General features: G+C 34.4%; 2 protein-coding genes and 1 long non-coding RNA gene across 4 annotated transcripts; 2 read left to right on the top strand and 1 right to left on the bottom strand.

Annotated features, from left to right (window-relative positions):
* The first annotated feature begins 3,423 nt into the window (after positions 1-3,423).
* LOC122301082 (cyclin-A2-4) lies at positions 3,424-11,564 on the top strand. 2 transcript variants are annotated; one of them, XM_043112168.1, is made up of 12 exons: positions 3,424-3,586; positions 4,956-5,319; positions 5,564-5,846; positions 6,869-7,002; positions 7,564-7,656; positions 9,150-9,283; positions 9,763-9,838; positions 10,251-10,327; positions 10,421-10,454; positions 10,566-10,715; positions 10,801-10,935; positions 11,097-11,564. In XM_043112168.1, exons 2-12 carry the CDS (start codon positions 5,023-5,025, stop codon positions 11,148-11,150), a joined length of 1,467 nt encoding a protein of 488 aa, XP_042968102.1. In that variant the 5' UTR covers positions 3,424-3,586; positions 4,956-5,022; the 3' UTR covers positions 11,151-11,564. The 2 variants fall into 2 exon arrangements, with proteins under 2 accessions (XP_042968102.1, XP_042968101.1); XM_043112167.1 differs by having other exon boundaries at positions 11,094-11,564.
* Positions 11,565-13,444: 1,880 nt separating this feature from the next.
* LOC122301079 (D-glycerate 3-kinase, chloroplastic) lies at positions 13,445-16,995 on the top strand. The gene is made up of 12 exons (XM_043112165.1): positions 13,445-13,736; positions 14,529-14,917; positions 15,118-15,197; positions 15,299-15,350; positions 15,432-15,473; positions 15,595-15,673; positions 15,747-15,778; positions 15,867-15,935; positions 16,096-16,170; positions 16,241-16,357; positions 16,452-16,502; positions 16,609-16,995. Exons 1-12 carry the CDS (start codon positions 13,547-13,549, stop codon positions 16,750-16,752), a joined length of 1,320 nt encoding a protein of 439 aa, XP_042968099.1. The 5' UTR covers positions 13,445-13,546; the 3' UTR covers positions 16,753-16,995.
* Positions 16,996-17,291: 296 nt separating this feature from the next.
* Positions 17,292-18,302, bottom strand: LOC122301081. Its single transcript, XR_006240132.1, has 2 exons — positions 17,883-18,302; positions 17,292-17,742 (listed from the first exon to the last, which is right to left on the bottom strand). It is a non-coding gene; the product is annotated as an uncharacterized LOC122301081 (long non-coding RNA).
* Positions 18,303-19,057: the final 755 nt, after the last annotated feature.

Genomic DNA, 19,057 nt, shown 5'->3' with positions numbered 1-19,057 from the left:
ATACTTGCAACAGTGAATATTACATGACTTGACATACATGTAATAGATGACATACTTAGCATGACGTACTTGTAATGTACAGTAATACATAACAGAATATATTATGTAACAGATAAAAATTGATGACATAATAAATTCTGTATAATAGACAATTACGTAATAACTTGGCATGGCATGACATATATGATAACACACATACATACACTGTAGTTCATTTACTTAGCACACATACACAATAGACTGCTAGTAAGTTAAAAGCTAACTTACCTCGATCTCCGTGTTTCTTATAAAACTTCAAGTGCGATCACGAGGAACTGTAATTAGTGATTCTAAAAGTTATAACTAAATCACTAATAATTTGAAATATGGAAAATACTAACTTAAAGAGTAAAATTTTCATTTTATTCTCTACATGTGGGAAAATGACCGTTTTACCCATAACTTAAGGATTTTGCATACTAACTCAAAAAGTTTCCAAAATTTACATTCCTCATGTAAATTTTGTCCTAAACTTAAATATCAACTCAGAAAAATTTAAAACAAAACACAACTATAAAGAACACACTATGGCCGAAACATCCATAGGCCATTTCCCTTGATTTTTGTTGCAATTCCTTCTAACTTCAAAACCCATGCTTAAACCAAAATTTTGCAACAAACATCTTCCAATCCTAAGTTCAAAACCATACTTAAAAAATCTATTTAGAAAAAGCTAATAATTAACACCAAACTTTTTTTTGTAAAAAGATCCAAGCACTTGAATCACAAGTTTTGACCTTAAATCAAAACATCTCCAAGAATTTCAAAAATCAAATCTTACTTCTAACATATTCATAATATCATCTTAACATCAACCATGCTTTAAATCATCAAACTAAAGTCACCAAAATCACAAAATAACATTTGGAGTTTTTGGTTTTACACTTAGTCCCAAAACAGAAACTTTTTCCTCAACTAGTTTTGATAAATCTCTTGATCTATGACTTATAAATTTATGATCTTCAAACCAAACCATCACATGGTTTAAAAAGATGTCCTAAAACATATATAAGCTTCTAATTCAAGATCACATGGTTAGAAATTAACCAAAACATAAATTTAGCCAAGAATATCCACACTTTGACTTATTTGAATATCTCTTTGTATAAAATTTCATATCTTTGAAACTAACACCAAATATCTTCAAAATAATAATATAACATGTATATAAGATGTTTAGGATTCTCCAATAAAATTATCAAAGTCATTGGAATAGGTTTAGACCACCAAAGAGTTAAACTTTCTCAAAACAGAAACTGTTTTTCTTCTTCCAGTTTCTAAGTTTCTAAATCTAAGAAAATATTTCATCAAAACCTTTAATCATGCAGAAATCCTCAACCAATAGTCACATATACATGTTAACAATACTCCATAAAAATTTCGGACCAATATCTATCCATTAGTTTGGTCAAAAACTCCAAACTATAACATATTCCCCAGTTTATCTCCCAGAATGATCTTTCTATAGTTTACATAATATTTGACTGACCAAATGATCTTCAAATGGGGCAAATAAGATATCCATGTAAACTAGACTAAAAAAGGAACAACTTATATGAAGGAGACTTTATGATAAAACACTTACAAAATCTTCGAAATGGGTGTGCAAAAGACCTCCTAAAAACTGTCTGAGAGAGAGTGTTTGATATTCTTTCAATGGAAAGTATAAATGAAGATAATTTCGTGGGGAGAGGTGGCTGGAGATAATTATGGATGAGATATGGAAGAGATGAGGCTGGAGTTGAGAGTTGAGTGTAGTTTTCTCCTACCCAAAATATTTATAAAAGATTATCTCATAATATTCTATCCAATAGTATCTACAAAAAATCAACTTAAGATATTTTTATCTAATAATATCTATAAAAATCAACTCAAAATATTTTTACCCAATAATATTCATGAAAATTACCTCAAGATATTTCTTTTTATCTAATAATATCTACAGTTTTGAACAGACGTTTTGTCCGAAAATATGAAAAAATGTTATTGCGCCATAAGATTTTAAATAGTCCTCTGAGTCTAATGACACAAACCATAATACATTTTGACACTTCTAACTATCTCCAATAATCAAAAACACACTTCTGATACCATAGTAAATAATAACACTAACTATGTAATTAGACAAAAACCTATACGATTAATGGATTCGTGAAAACTTATGGGGTTTTCACGAGGTTCCTAAAGTTAATAGAAATTTCACAATTGAATTTCTAACGGGTTGTTACACATGCCCTCACCCTCACGGGTCCTCTCTCCCTCATGGCCAGAGATTTGCACCACCGAATCACTGTACGACCACCTCGACAGCTGATGACACCACCAGCTCCACCGTAGCCTCCTCATGACCACCCCTTTTAGATCCCACAAAGGATGGACGACACGGGGGAGGGGGGGGATGGGCTTGGGTGACGAGGGAGGAGAAAAGAAGTACAAAGAATTTGAAATAGATGAAATGAGAGGAAATGTGCGTAACATGAATTTTGTTACATGGAAATTTTAATCATTTCACTTAAATCACATCATATGTGATCCGGCTGCTTCCCAGACAGTTGCTGCTTTTAGACTTTTTCTCTTGTTAAATAATAGGCCTAGGTGTGCTCAAAACACGTCTACATGCCTGTCATTAGCTCATCTTCAACTTCTAAATATTCCTCCCTTATGGCTATAACTCATCTCATAAGAAAAGTCTTCTTGCAGGGGTGATGCAGACCGAATTGTGCACCATTCTGACGTGGATTAAATGAAGGAGCGGCGCCATGGTGGGGAGACATAAGGGAGAGATGAAAATGGCAGACTCCTTTCTTCTTCTTCGTATATTTCATTTCCCCCCCCCACACATCCCGCCTTTTTTTTTTTTAATTTTATTTACTTGCCACGTCATTGATGGTCCGCATTTTTGTCCACAGTTTGCTTGCATACAGAAGAACTCTATCTCATAAGAACCAAAAATATAATACCGAGTCTCAACGTTTCATTTAAATTTGAACTGTACGTTGATGCTATGTTTCTTTTTCCCGTAGTGCCATGGCATGGATGACAAGTGAACATCATTAATATTCCCATTTTCTTATGGATTTATATACAGATTCGTCTCTCTCTCTCTCTCTCCGGCTGCATGCATGCAGGAAAGTGCGAAACCTTCGTTCTTATTTTCCAGGAAATTGGACCTTAGCCGTTTAAACTTTAATCGCCAATATACCCTTCATATCCCAGATACGAACTAAAAACAAAAAAAAAATACTAGGGACAAAATCGTGAATCAAAACCTAAACGACCAGTCTTACTAGATCTCACGTACGATCTTAACGTAAAACAACTCACTCGGTGAACCGTGCTCTGTCTACGAGTCAAGTCCTTTTTCTCGTAGACATTATTTAATAATAATTATTGAAAGGTCTTCTTTTTTCTCAGAGGATTTGAACTCCAAGACCATCCCGCTCACTCACACTGCCCCTCTCTCTCTCTCTCTCTCTCTCTCTCTCTCTCTCTCTCTCTCGGAGCTATCATTTTTGTTCTCCCGGAGGAGATTAGAAGATGGATTCAGGTCAATTTTCTTATATAATCTAAGTATGCGGTTTTTGTTCGCGATTTTTGGAATTTCAGATTTTCGGTGATTTATTTGTGTATTTGGTAAGCGATCGACTTGGGTTAAGTGGGTTTGTCGTAGCATGTCAGATTCTTGAAATTCTGGAGCGTGGATGCTCGATTTGCTTGGTGAGAAAAATGTGGAAAAAGAATAGAATTTAAAAGTTTTAAAGCTCGGAATTCTTTGAAATATTCGGTACCCAAGAAACAGAAAATTCCAATTTAGCAACGTTGATTCAAAAATCAGAGTTCTTTTTATTTTTGGGTAAATGCAAAGAAGCTGAACCATTTTCGATCCTTTTATCATATGTTGTTTTGGGTATTGTTTCTTGGATCTCAGGTGATGCAAATTTCGTGTATTTTTGTTCTGGGTTTTGTTTGTAAATACAATAGTTCATTTTTTGCGTTTTCTTTCTTGCACATTGACCGAACAACCAAATCAGGCTTATAGTTTCTTGCCAATAAGTCCATGCCTGTGCGGTTGTGCCTAAGATTTTCTTGCATCTTTCACGGCTTGGTTTCTCCGCGTTCTGCAATTTTGCGTGAATATTGGAAAAGGTTTCCATTGAGATTATCTTGTATATATCATCTTGTATTTATTATGTGTGATGCTGTTTGACGATCTGAATTTTTATATGCTATGTTTTTCTGATGAACCGATTCCTCCGCTTGACTATAGTTATCTAGGATTTAAGCTGTTCTTGATGAGGTTGTATTTTTCATTTCCGCTATTCAACTCAAACCACTGACAATGGTTGAGTAGAGTTGAACCGACAAAACTTCGTGGGTTTCCCGAGGATTTAGAAAGTTTCAATGATTTATTTTACCGTAACAAGTCTTCCAGGTAATTAGATCTAATATTGTCTGTGGATCTCTGCTGCCACGAAGCATCAGCAATCTGATGATCTGCTCAGTTTAATCAAGAAATTGGCTTCTAATGGCACTTAAAATATACTTTTCAGTAGCCAATATTAGGTGTATAAACATATAGATATTAAGTTTCATATAATATGTCTAACTTTCAGTATCAATTCAACGTATAGATTACATCATGTGACTGCAGGGAACATCAATTAAGAACTTGATAAAAACTTTGATGTATTTGCTTACTACGAGTTAGGACTAAAAATGGTTCTTCATTGAAATTGCATTCGGAATCTCCTGATATCATCTTCTCAGGATTGTTTCCATGACACATCCTCTACATGCTAATCTAGTATTGATAAGATGAACACATGTTCTTGTTTCTGAAGCTATTTTTCTACATACATTTTGCTTGCACTGCTTGCTCACAAGTTTCTTTGCATTTATTTGGTCATTTTTTGCAGGATATGTTCATATGGATTCAATTTAATGCTTTGTCCTGTTCTTCCCCGAGACTTCTAAGTTCTAAACATGAGGAAAGAAAACCTGGTTACTGCTAAGAGCTGTGAGCCTACTGCTCCATTAACACGTGCAAGAGCTGCTGCCTTCCGTGCATCTGGACAGTTGCCTCCTCTGAAAGCTCCTATACCACAAACTCAGAAGCGAAATTTGCGGGGAAATTCAAAAGGTACCGATTTGGATGAGAACAACAATCATGCTCCCGGTGATGCATGTCTTCAGCACAAGAGGAGGGCTGTGTTTCAAGATATCACCAATAATTGCTGCACAGGCTCATATAGAAACTGCTTAAATGCAACTAAAATCCAGGTCAATATTCCTCGCAATTTTGTTCATGACCTCGTTCTCTGGCAGCTTGAATGTCAGTAAATGTCAGATAGTTTGAGCCAGAAAAGATGATTCTTGATTTTGAATTTTATCCCTGGCACTCAATACATTTTAGTCCCTTAATAATGCATATGTTGCAAGATTTAGTGGGAGGTTAATCTTTGCTGAAAGCTTTAATTTACCCTAGAATCTGAGTTTTGTTTCCTTTTGTACCGCTGAATTTCAGGCTAAGAACAGAAAATCTACTAATAAAGGTCAGATAAAGGTTTGCAAAGTGGCACCTTCAGTTGCTCTAGAAAGCCCACAGTTTCAAGCTGGTTTGAAAACAAACACTCTTCAAGAACCGGTGGAGGTAGAACCTAAATCAAAAGAAGTTATAAGTTCAATTGATTTGAAAGAAAGTGTACCTCTGCAATTGAGTATCATAAAAGAGCATCGCCTATATGATCATCAACTTGAATTTCAGAGTTCTTGTGTGTCTTCTCACCTTCAGAGTTCTCCAAAGAAAGGTTTGTTGTCTATTTCAATTCTTACCTCTATTCACATTAATCCTTAAAGATGTACAAAAGTAGTAACTACATTCCCATTCTGGTAGAATGCAAAAAGAGATCCATCTCAGTGGGAGTCCTTTTAATTGCTGTATATGCATTTTGAAGTGAGACCTGTTAACAAACTCAGCTAGTATAGTAAGAAAAACACCCTAACAATTAAGTTTAAGCAAAATTCATTATACCGATTAATAATTGCAATGTGGAACCATAATCCAGTGGTGGTTATTAAGGGGACGGCACATCTACGTAAGCTCTTAATACTTAAGCTCAGAGCTGGCTTCACCATGTTGATATCTGTCTGTTTACTCCTACCTGCAATGCGGTCTTAGCAAATGGTAACAACCAATCAACCAATGACAGAGCAGACTAAATAAACACACCGTATATATAGTTAGAACAATTCAAATCAAAACTGAAAGAGCTTAAACTAGTACAACTTTCAAGTTCTTAAATTCATCAAATTTAAATGGTTATAGCTGGTCTTCTGAAGTCCCAAGGTCTTGCAAGGGAGAACTCTGTAATTAACGAATAAAAGATCTAATCTACTAGAAGGAGCCGAAGTGGTTGTGAACGTGATTTGTGGGAAAGAACTTTATGAGCCTTTTTTCTCCTAATATTTAGCCCTTTTTCTTTGCAATGACTTACCATCATCTAATCTTTATATTCATAATTTCATAGTATGGTCAAATCACTAAGTAGAAAAACTCTGTTGAGTGTGATATTTTGAGTTCTGCCAGGACCACCTATTAAAGTCGCTTGTAAGCTTGTTCTTTGCCAAACTATGTAGATTTCAAGTTCTATAGATATCTAATGTTTCAGTGGGTTCGATTTCTCTAAGATTATTGAATATGTGTTAATAAACTTGGTGGGTATAGTTTCATTATCAGGGCTGAAGAATTGCTTGATAAAAGAAATATTTATGCTTTATTCTATCATATATGGCTGCCTGTTGCAAACAATAACATTTTTATTTACTTCAGTCAAAGATGGCCCCTTGGGAGATATGATTGTATCAAGCAATCCAGAGATTCTTGACATTGATGCAGACTACAAGGAACCTCAATCATGCAGTGTCTATGCTTCTGAGATTTACAACCATTTACGTGTTGCTGAGGTTTGTGCTATAGACATCTTTTTATTGTAATAATCCTCAGTTTTCCTTTTTTTTTATTCATGCCGATTGTTGTATATGGGATTGATTGGATTTGGACTCATTTGATATGGTTAGATAGCAACTATCTCTAAAGAAGGGAGAATATAAAGAAAAGGGTTTATTGTAGCTATCTGTCCTAAACTGTGGAATATTGGTTATATCCATCCTAAACTATGGTGAAACATTACATTTTACTTGCAAAAAAAAAAAAAACTGTTGTGAAGTATTGCAAATTAATCTCAATTTAGTTTGTGGATTGTAGAGGTAAAACTTTATAATTTAGGGTGGACATTGCATATTGCCTCATACTTAGGATGGAAAGCTGCAATTAACCCCATAGAAGATATAGTTGGAAATGCATAATTTGCAAAACCTAGAGCAATAAGTTTACATACTCAAATCAGAATTAGGTATGCAGCTCAGAATAAATATAATGTATGCATTTCGACACATTTTTGTCGTTTTTCAGAGCATTGAAAATAAACCTGATGTTTACTTGTGGTCTTATCTTTGTTTTGATAGCTTGCCCGGAGACCAAGTCCTAATTACATGAAAACAATACAGCATGATATTACTCAAAGCATGCGAGGGATTCTGGTTGATTGGCTTGTAGAGGTAAGCATCGTGCCAGTATCCAAGTTGTCTTGTTTAGGTAGTCTAAGTACACATTCTCTTATTAAGTACACATTACTTGGTTATAGTTTGTGAAGCTATTGATGATGACTTTTATGTCATAAACACAAGCGGAGACCGTGTCATCAAAGGGCTCTCCTCTTCTCTGTACTTTATATTTTATGGTCAATTTTCATCATGGCTATCTTAAATGCATCTTTATCAGTTTAAATGTGAATTTCATCGTTGTTGACAGGCTGCATTGCAATCTTTGTGAAAAGCTTAAATAGATTGTAATGAATCTAGATTTTTTTTTTTTTTGATAGTTAATAAGAGGATTTTATTCCACATAAACAGGCATAGCCCAAGTATAGAGGTTTTTATTTTTTTTATTTTTTTTGTAATGAATCTAGATTAAGAGCATTTACAGTTTATTCTTTGGTTTACTCAAATTTTCACTGAGGCTGCTGTGCACTCTGTCGCTAGCACTCATGGGTCACAACATGGCAGAGATATGAAAAAAAAAAAAATTATTATTTTTTTGGTCATAGAGCATCCCCTAAAATTCTAAATGATCTGTCAAGTGATAAATTTTGTTTTACCTTTTCTTTTTTCTTTTGTTGAAAAATGACTATCAAGCCCCATATCTGCATTTGCAACCATTACAATAGATCTATTTTTTTAAGGTTGCCTTTTACATCTCTGTGGTTTCATTTAGAAAGATGCAACCTTATGCTATATATAAGTAATTATTATTATTAAAACGCACAGAGGAGCACAACCCTAGGACATATGCCACTGATATTTTGATGACTACTTGGAGCATTCTTGACCTTGTTTCATCAGACCCAAATGATTCTATACTGTTTCAAGTTGAAAAAAAGTTGTCTCATATTGTTGCATAATTACACCGGTCGGCCATCTCAATGTAATTTTCTGTTTACCCTTTGCCAAAATATATCCATCCATATAGCTCTTTTCTGATCTGCCTCCTAAAATTAGGAGATTGTAGTATAAGTGATATTTCACTTATTGTGTTTGAAAACTTCTAACCTCAGATTTTTTCTTGCTTCAAAATTATCCCATCTTGTTACTGTTCCAATATATATAGTATATACCTTACACTTGACAGTTGTACCCTCATGGGGTATACTTAATACAGTTATGCCCTCTAACATGTCTCAACATTAATACTTGACGGAACATTTTTTTATGCTTATATTAGTTACTGCCATCAAATAATTATTGTAGAATGGAAAAGGTGGTCGAGACTTCACTGCATATTGCTGTGTTGTGTCAGAGATTGTCTCAGAATTGAGTTGCTTCTAACAAAAAATAACATCCAGTTTGTTGCTCTTGCTGCTGCTAGTTCATGTTTGCCATTGTCAGTATTATTTTTGTAATATATAGTTTTTAGTCTACTTGAGTTGTACCTTTTGTGCTTATCAACAAAGATTTATTACTTGACAAAAAAAAAAAAAAACTCTTGGTTTCAGGTAGCTGAAGAATACAACTTGGTGCCAGATACACTCTATCTCACAGTTCATCTCATCGACTCATTTCTGACTCAAAATTACATAGAAAGACAGAGACTTCAACTTCTGGGGATCACTTGCATGCTAATCTCCTCGTAAGCTCCTTTCTTTGTAGCAGAGTTAACTGCCTCACTACCCGTAGTCAAAATTCTAGACTAGAACCTTAAATTCTAGTAGGATTCTAAACTTCTTTTTCGTCCTTTGATGGATATTTTCTTGTCAATCTGGTATTATTATGTACAGGCTGAAGTTTTTCATCCATTTTGTGGTCCTTTATGTTTTGACTGCGCAGACAGGAAAATTTTCTGCAGTGGGTGGATGCAAATAGTTTAATGATGTTTATTTACAAGATATCTGGATGTGGAAAGTTTAGTTTATAAAATTAAGAACTTTTCTAAAGATTTATTGTCCAGCATGTTTTGCTTACTAGAAGAGCCCCATTTATTTTACATGATCATAGTGTCACCCACTATTCCTTTTCAGTGATTTTAAAGATTCAAGTTCCAGTTTATCAAAATGACATTTTCAGTTCATAGTATCTACTGAATGCGGTTCTCCACTTTGTGGTTTAAAGGAAGTATGAGGAAATTTGTGCACCCCATGTGGAAGAGTTCTGCCTCATCACCGACAATACATACACAAGAAAGGAGGTATGCCCCAGTTCTTCTTGTTGGCACATAGAATGCTTTACTCATAAAATCCTAGACCTCAGTTTATTGAATCGCTGTCAGAATTAGGTCCCAACAAAATGATGTCAGTGTTCGCTTAGTTTTTCTTCCTCCCACTGGATTATTTCCCCCATATGTAACTTATTTTCTAATCTATCTTTTTGAAGACAATTCCTCTTATAATGCTAAGATGCTGCAATGGCTGCGTAGAGAAAGCCAATTTGAAGAAAAGAAGAAAAAAAAAATGAGGGGGAGAAATAGGGAAAACAATTCTGAATTTTAGCACGCTGAAAACCTGTATCAAGATTCAAGACTTTTAAGTTATATTCTTCAGGATTCTATCCTTCACTTGCCAAAATCCTTTTTGTTGCATTCCTGAATAGAGCAATGGCAGGTATTGGAACTGGAGATTCGAGTGTTGAAGTATTTTGGCTTTCAAGTATTTGCACCCACTACCAAAACTTTTCTCAGGTACGTCAGCTTATCCAACATTGACAAATATATTGCTTATCGTTGCAGTATATATTTTCAAATCCCTAATGCATTTCTGAGTTTGTTTTTCAGGAGATCTCTTCGAGCAGCACTGGCTTCTTATAAGGTAACATAATTATCTATGCCATTCCTGGTCTTGGATCGGGAAAATGCTACACACTTTTGACTGGAACATTCAGAATACTTTTTACATGTCTAATTGGAAAAAAGCTTGCAGACCCCTAGTCTTGAGATGGAGTACTTGGCCAACTATTTAGCTGAGCTCACGTTAATTGACAATGGCTTCTTGGATTTCCTTCCATCTATGATAGCTGCATCAGCTGTATTTCTTGCGAGATGGACATTAGATCAATCAAGTCACCCATGGGTTTGCATTTTCTCCTTTATTTGTTTGTATACTTTCTGTGTTGTAGATTAGCTCCTGATTATGAATTCGTTCATGCATCTTGCAGAATCCAACTCTAGAACACTATACCTCTTACAAAGCATCAGATTTGAAGTACACAGTTCTTGCCATGCAAGATTTACAGTTGAACACTGACTGTTGTCCTCTGAGTGCTATACGCATGAAATACAGGCAACAGAAGGTAAGAAATATGACAAAATACACAGAAGAACTCATGCTTGCTTTATAAAATAGTTCCTTTGGACTTGCCATTTTTACATGAGTATCATTGACTATGTTGAAGAATTAGCTTTAAACACATACTTCTAGAAGTTCTCAAGTTCTCTGATGTTGTTGTAGCAGTTTAAATCTGTAGCTGCTCTGTCTTCCCCAAAACTGCATGAAACACTATTCTGAAGATAAAATGGCTGCTGGACCTTTACAGAAAAGGGACTGCTAACAGATGCTTATACTTTCCAGACGGAAGTGTCTTCTGGATGTGTCATTTTACTTCAGTGTTCTACGTCATGTCTAATCTTATTCCTCTTTCAAATCCATTCATATAATTCCTAACCATTTTTAAGATCTTTGTTTATAGTTTGTGTGGCCTTGGGAAGGTTTCTTTAGAAGCTGTTTTGTTAGCTTTTAATCAAAGAACCAGGGATGTTTGGCCCATAAATATGAGATCAAGTGTAATACGGTGACACATTGTTCAGTTTAAATAGCACGTCATTAGCTGTAACCAGAGTTGATTTGTTACATTGTAAAGTCTGCAAGACAGGAACTAGCCGAAGCCAAATCCTCAATTCAATCAGCCAATTTTATTTGTAATGATCTTCCAGTTTCTCTTTTTACTCTTCATTTGAAATGATTTCTCTCACTATCTTTGCATTATTGGAACATATTTATCTGATTCACTTTTTCATACTTTTTGTGCATTCAACTGATGTGATTGACCAAAATATTTATTTTATATTAAAAAAAGTGACGTAACCAATCATATTATTTCTGCTATCCACAAGTTTCTGTGTCCAAGTGTGTTTATTTTTAAAAAATAAAAATAAATAAATAGTTCAAAGAAAAATTGTGGTATGAAAGATAGCGTCTCATTCATTAATGATGAGAATTCCCGAGCTTAGTGATGTCAAATACATAGACGAAAAGGAAAATTGGATGGGAAAAAACTTGAGTTGTGGATGGAGCCGACATGATGCTAATGTTAAATATAGTGGTATGGTGCGTAATTATCGTATAATTCTTTTAAAAAGGAATAAAATTTATTATTAAAAAATAATTTTTTTTTTCAAGTAATTTCGTATTTACTTATTATTTTTTTTCAAAGATTACGTAATATGTATGTACTTTATAATTGTAAATACTATTTATTATTTAAAAACAATATAATTTTCTTTCTTTTTTTAAAGTAAAATAAAATAAATGATAATAGATATGTGGAATAAAAATAAAGTTGGAAAAAATATTTATTTTAAATAACAGGATCTCTCAGAGTTTTTAACTTTTTATTTGAGTTTTGAGATCTATCCGAATATATAGAGGTATTAATATTAATATTTTGAATACCGTACCGGATGTCGTACTGGTTAAAATACTAAAATGAAATATTTCAGTATCGGTACCGTTTCGGGATGGTCGATATATAAATAAATTATATATATAAATATATATATTAATTATATTCTAAAATAATAGTTTATATATAAATAAATTATACATAAATACATATATATATATAAATTATAAATAGTTTGGTCTAAATTGGAGGTCAAAAAATAAATTTGTAGTTTAACAAAATGAAAAAAAAAATCGAGACTGAAATACCGGCCGATACAGGCCAAAATATTGGCCGGTATGGCCGATATTTGAACCGGTATGAAATATATAGAATTTCTATACCAGTCCGGTGGCTGGTACGGAACATACCGACCGAACCAGCCGGTACGGTACGATTTTAAAAACAATAATTAATATGAAACAAATGCACAAGAGCTTAATATATGTTTTTATTATATTTTAATATAGTTTTTTCAAACTATCGTTATGATATATATATATTTTTATTTTTAACTATCGTTATGATATTTAGTATCACGAATCACTGATATTTATATAGGGATGATAATATTTTACACGATCTGTTAATTTAATATGAACACGACACAATAATAACGAGTCAAGATTTAATCTTAACGAGTTCGGATCAAAATAGATTAACCCGTTAAGACACGATTGCTTAACAGATTGATAACGTGTCAACCCGTTATGGTACGTTAAGAAAGTTAAAATTATAATTATACTCTTATACTTAAAAGTAAAATTATTAGAATTTCAATTTCAATATTTTTATTGTTTGGATTGTAATTTTAGACTTGTAGTTAGATTTATAATTTTTATAAATATTGTGATTTTAAAATTTATATAAAATTATACTAAATTTAATTAGGTTAAATTGATTAATTTCAGACTTATTCAACTCATTTATATAAACAGTTTGAAACAAGTTGTATTGTATCATGTTAACTTATTTTATAATATTCACTAATAAATCAAAACGGATTGACACGACACGATTCATTATATTAATAGATTATATTAAGATTTAAAATTTTAATACGATAAATTTAATCAATTAAATTAAAATTAAATTATATAATATAATATAGATACCTTAAGAAGATCCGTTAATTCGATTTCCACCCCTACATTCACAGGACAAGATCTTCCACAGTTCGCTTATCTCTCGTGTAGCCTGCAAACACAAAAACCGAGATAGAGATAGAGATAGAGCGAGAGAGATGAGCATGGCGGCTCTAAATATCTTCACTCGCCCGTGCTCGCCAACAGCTTCTTCGCTTGGTCCCTATGATTTCAATCATCACAATCGTTTCAACGTCAGTAGTTGTAAATTACATTCTTTATTTCTGAGAAAATCAAACGACAGAGCTTCTAGGCTTTACTCGATACCGACCCATTTCTCAAAGTCAGGTAATTTCTCTTGATACAAAAGATAATATTTTCAATTTAATTTTTCGGTTTCTCTGCATTTTCTACATTCTCTTCTTCAAAAGTTTTCGCCTTCTGATTAGTTGCCAAGAGAATGGAGGAAAGAAAAGAAAAGAATTGGGGAATAAAAAATAATTGTATTATGTACTCTGAAACTTTTCTGTTTTAATAAGGTTAGTTGTTGAAAGAACTTGAACCTGGCTGTTTTTAATTCTGTGTTTTTTATTATAAATTCTATATTATCTGTACGGCACATGGATTTTTGAGACCCAAGAATTCTGGGTTTCACCACTTTTAGGATGCTTGATAAATTCGCATTAGAAAAAAACTAGTCTTCCCGCTTTCTTTGTTGTTGCATCTTGGTATGGTAACTAGTCCTTCCTCCTTCAGTTGGCAATGTTGTCATGTTGGATTCGTTTTTTCATCACCGATTGTCCATTATTTGGACTTTTCATGGCCATTAATTCGAATCATGGGAAATCGAAAGAACAAAATTTGCACATTAGGGATCGTATTAGATGTAGGCAAATCTTTTGTTGTATCTCTGTTTAGAATAGTCAGATTGTAATGCTCAGATTGAGTTTTATATTTGGAAAAATAACTTGCAATTTAATGAAATGGACTCTAAGCATGGCCGACTTGTTACATTAGTGTTTTGGTCAGTGTCGTCAAGATTGGAAGAGTCAAACCCTGCAACTGTGTTTCTAGTGCTATGTACTGCGCACCAATGTGGTATTTTAGTCTTCTCCATATCCGTGGATTCTTTTTCTACAGGCAGTGGAGGATGTTCATGGATGCAAAACAATTCCACATGTCACAACACTGCAGCTAGCAATGATTGCAGGCAAGGCGAATTGTATTCAGTTTTTCCCACAAAACCTGCCACTGTTTCCTCTGTGCAGGATCTTTTTGAATTCATATGCTCAGGTCCTTTAATAGAGAAAATGGGTCTCACCCCTGAAAAGGTATCCGAGTCCATTGACAAGTGGTTAGCATATGGAACGCAACTTTGTCGATTGTTTAAGCTCAACGAATTGTACCTTACAGTTCCTCAGAAAGCAAGGTTTTATCACTACTATATACCAGTGTTTTTATGGTGTGAAGATCAGATTTCTCAGCATAGATCCATGTTCAAAGATGGAGACGATATACCTCCTTTAGTGGTATATGTTAACTTTGGAAATATATATTTAGTTTTTCTTCTCACTATAATTTAATAGCTTTATTGGGTCGTCCAATGGCATCTTTGCAAAAAAGCTCCAAGCTGTATGTGAGCTACTCAATATAATAATGTTTTGGCATGGTCACTGCTATCATTGCTAGTTGTCACTCACTTCATGTGCCAGTGTTGTCTGTGGTGCAGATTGGTTTTAGTGCACCACAAGGTTGTGGGAAGACTACACTTGTCTTTGCTCTTGATTATCTTTTCCAAGTTACTGGCAGGTAGGTTGTGTTGCTTTCAATTTATTTATTGAACAGTTGATTTGTCTAGTTCTCCGAAGGATAGACAAATAAGATTCTTGACGTACATTTCCAAATTTCAGGAAGTCTGCCACTATATCCATTGATGACTTCTATTTGACGGCAGAGGGTCAGGTGTTACCTAAACGATTTTCGGGCACTTGATTCTTATTATTTGTGTTGTCCTCTTCTGATGCGATCCTGTATTGATGGTAGGCTAAACTGAGAGAAGAAAATCCAGGAAATGCACTATTAGAGGTAGCAATCAACCTAATTTGGTACTACTTGACGTAGCAGAGTAAATAGCTTTTTGTGACTCATCAAGTATGAATTATTTGTCTTAATACTATTTTTTCCCACCAATTTTTTATGTTCATAGTTTCGTGGGAATGCTGGGAGCCATGATCTTCCATTCTCTGTTGAAACGCTCACAGCTCTTGACAATTTGACTAAAGAAGGTGATTGTCCTTCACATCTTCTTCTAATTGATGCTCGTGCACTTACTAATTTATTTCTGTCTAAAGAATCCAGGTATGAAGATGAAACTTCCTCGATATGATAAAGTAAGCATGCAATATGTTCAATTTCACTTGTTTCTCCATCGACTTTTAGCTTTTGAAGTAGCTTGTTTTGACTTGTTTTCACATCCAGTCTGCATATAATGGGAGGGGTGACAGGGCTTCTCCTTCAACATGGCCAGAGATTGAAGGGCCACTTGAGGTAAGAGTAGACGGCTCAAATATGTGGCTTGGGTGTGAAATTGGATCTCGGTAACATGTATCTGAGGAGATTAGATAGTTACAGTAGGCATTTTCCTTGTCTTGTCTTGGTTGCAAGTATTATGTAACCTGTGATACATGTGTTTTGGATGGTCATTTAGGCTATTCTGTTCGAAGGCTGGATGCTTGGTTTTAAACCCCTTCCTGCGGAAGTTGTCAAAGCAGTTGATCCCCAGGTTAGATGCATGCTCTGACATGTTGTTCAGATAGGAGTTTCGTAGCTCAAATTTATGTTTGATTTTGCAGCTAGAGAGGGTAAATAAAAATCTTGAAGCATATTATGATGCATGGGACAAGTTCATAAAAGCCTGGATAGTCATCAAGATTAAGGACCCGAGTTGTGTCTACCAGTGGCGTTTGCAGGTCAAATCATGTCTAACATAAATTCTACTTGTTTTATGAGGCTTTCCGATGTTGTAGAACTACATGTTTACAGACTGTTCTGGGGAATTTGCAGGCAGAGATTGCCATGAGAGAGGCGGGCAAACCTGGGATGTCGGATGAGGAGGTATGCTGATAAATGAACTATTCCAAAAATTTTAAATTTCTTCTTTACTTGCAGTAGGTTTTAATTAATATCTGAAACAAAACTATTCTTGAGGGGTGTTTTGCAGGTGAACGATTTTGTTTCACGGTACCTGCCAGCATACAAGGCTTACCTTCCCACCCTCTACGCTGAAGGACCAAGCGGTTCAAATCCAAAGCATCTCCTTGTCATCGAAATTGATGAAGGAAGGAATCCCATTCTAGGTATCTAGCTAGATCGAAGGTTTTAGTGAAGCCCAATCTTGGTTTCTTGAATATGTAATTTCACGGGAATTTGACATTAGAAAATACTATGTACTTGTTAGTTGTAGGGATCCCTTCAGATAAAATCAAGATTTTTTCTTTGGCACAGCTCATCTTTCTGGGTTTTGCTGGGGAAGATATGATGATGCACATTGGCAGCAAACGATTATTAGTAACTGATATTTTGAGACTTCACAAATAAGGTTCCTTAAGTACATGCGCGCAAGTGGATGTAGGTTCTGCAGAAGACTACCATGGCTTGAGGAAGAACTAACAACTAGGAGTAATTACTTCTTGTTAACCATGGATTTAAACTGCCATATTAATTCAATCCTGCGTACGACAGCCGCTGCCGATCCTTACTCTTATACAAGGTGAGAAAAAATCATTCCAAGACGAAAGTGGATAAATTAAGCTGAGATCGATGCTCAAGTAAAATGATTATTACAAGCTCGAGAAAAAGAAAATCTCTGATTTTCATGGATTGAGAAGATTCCCAAGTCAAAAGTGGGAGGAAGAGATCAATTTCATATAAATGGATGTGCAAATTACACACCCTCAAACCTTGCCCTTTCCTCTTCACTTTCTGCTACAACAAGAGCATGAGCACACAGTTTCCTTCAACGAATACAACTTACATGGTCTTAACAAGCCCTTAAAAATAAGTACAAGACACCTCCTATACACACACACAATATATAGATAGTTGAATGATATTTCATTCAATTACGTACGTACCATAAAAGAAAACGATACTTTGTAGCAATAACATAATTTTAATATACAGTTTATTGGCAGGATAAAATTAAACTGACTCCCACATCCACTCGATCATGATCAATGAACTAGAACATGTTTTGCGTGAGCTAATAATCATCTAGGAGCAACAACAGCAGATACCCTCCAAACAGCACTCGCATAGCTCGTTGCAGCAAAAGCAGCAACAAAACGCAAACAAACTGTATCAAAACATACATGAATATCATGATCACTATATGATCGGAATAATTAGTTCTATTCGATAATAAGGTAAAAAAAAAAATTAATGGAACAAGAAGAAGAGAAGGGCCGAAGAGGAGATTTGAATAGATATACAAACCAAGCATAGAGACATCCTTTCTCCTCGCGGCGTTTCTGGACATGATCATAATATGACATGTTTTGTGGTGGTGGAACACCTTGCATTTTTCCTTGATCTTCTAGATCTCTTTGTTGTCTAGTAGAATATATGATCAGCAACACAAACAAAGAGCCTTTGCCATTAACTTTTATAGGCAGGAGATCATGATAAAAGGGTACTTCAGCTTTAAGCTTGGTTGAAGGGCTTAATTTGTCCTAGCTAGTCTGGAAATAATTAAAGCCTCTCTCTCTCTCTCTCTCTCTCTCTCTCTCTCTCTTATTTATCATGGTAGTTAGTAGGAAGGACCTTTGGCTACCCTTCGCTATTGGAAAGAGTGGGATAGCCAATTAATAAACTGTTGTAGGGTACGTAGGGAATTAAGTACTTCCCTCTCTTTTTGGTCCCTCTCTTCATGATATGGATAACAGTCACGGATATGGACAAGTCCAGCTATGAAAAACATGTATATGGAAACCTACCACATGCATATCATTAATCATCATCATGATCGGCCATTGAAGTCATGGAAATGTCTTAAATATGATCAATAATCCTACGTCTTAAAACTTTTTTAAGAATAATTAAGATCTTTTACAATTAACTACTTAATTAGGATAAGTACTGTACCCTAAAATTAGTCCCTCGGTTGGGCGCGCTACCTTTTTTTATTTTTTATTTCTCTCTCTCTGTAAGCAAGTGAGTAGACTTCATTAAAAAGATAGAAAAGAAGATACATGAGGAGGGGGTGGGATTCTCAAACAAACACTCCAGAACAAAAATAACATTGCAAAAAGGTAAATAAAAATAAATAAATAAATTTTAGCTACTTGATCGACCATTAATCATATACGCCTGTGAAATTTGGATTGTATAATTGTAAGCTAGGGATCTAAATCTCCATTTTCGACCTCGATTGATCTAATTTTTAAAAGAAAAATTCTATTATCAAGTAGGTGTATAAAATATACATAATAAAATATTTATATAATATAATAAAATTTAAAAAATAAATTTTAAAATTTAAATAGTATAAAATAAATTTTATTTTACCATTTAACTGATACATGTGAATGGTGTGCTCGTAGCTCTACCCACCTATAATTAATTACGCTTCCAAATTCCAACTGCCCAAGTTGCTTTGCGACAAAGCCAAG

This window comes from Carya illinoinensis, chromosome 2 (genome assembly GCF_018687715.1).
Source record: "Carya illinoinensis cultivar Pawnee chromosome 2, C.illinoinensisPawnee_v1, whole genome shotgun sequence".
Lineage (NCBI taxonomy): Eukaryota > Viridiplantae > Streptophyta > Magnoliopsida > Fagales > Juglandaceae > Carya > Carya illinoinensis.
Note: the sequence above shows the minus strand (reverse complement) of the source record. Positions and strands in the feature narration are given on the sequence as shown.

What these genes read in the sequence shown, in the direction of transcription:
- LOC122301082 (XM_043112167.1), top strand. Translation starts at nt 5,023, where the DNA reads ATGAGGAAAGAAAACCTGGTTACTGCTAAGAGCTGTGAGCCTACTGCT. An exon ending in ATCAATCAAGTCACCCATGG is followed by an intron (nt 10,716 to 10,800) that starts GTTTGCATTTTC and finishes TGCATCTTGCAG; the next exon opens with AATCCAACTCTAGAACACTA. An exon ending in TGAAATACAGGCAACAGAAG is followed by an intron (nt 10,936 to 11,093) that starts GTAAGAAATATG and finishes ATGTTGTTGTAG; the next exon opens with CAGTTTAAATCTGTAGCTGC.
- LOC122301079 (XM_043112165.1), top strand. Translation starts at nt 13,547, where the DNA reads ATGAGCATGGCGGCTCTAAATATCTTCACTCGCCCGTGCTCGCCAACA. An exon ending in ACGATATACCTCCTTTAGTG is followed by an intron (nt 14,918 to 15,117) that starts GTATATGTTAAC and finishes TCTGTGGTGCAG; the next exon opens with ATTGGTTTTAGTGCACCACA. An exon ending in AACTTCCTCGATATGATAAA is followed by an intron (nt 15,779 to 15,866) that starts GTAAGCATGCAA and finishes TTTCACATCCAG; the next exon opens with TCTGCATATAATGGGAGGGG.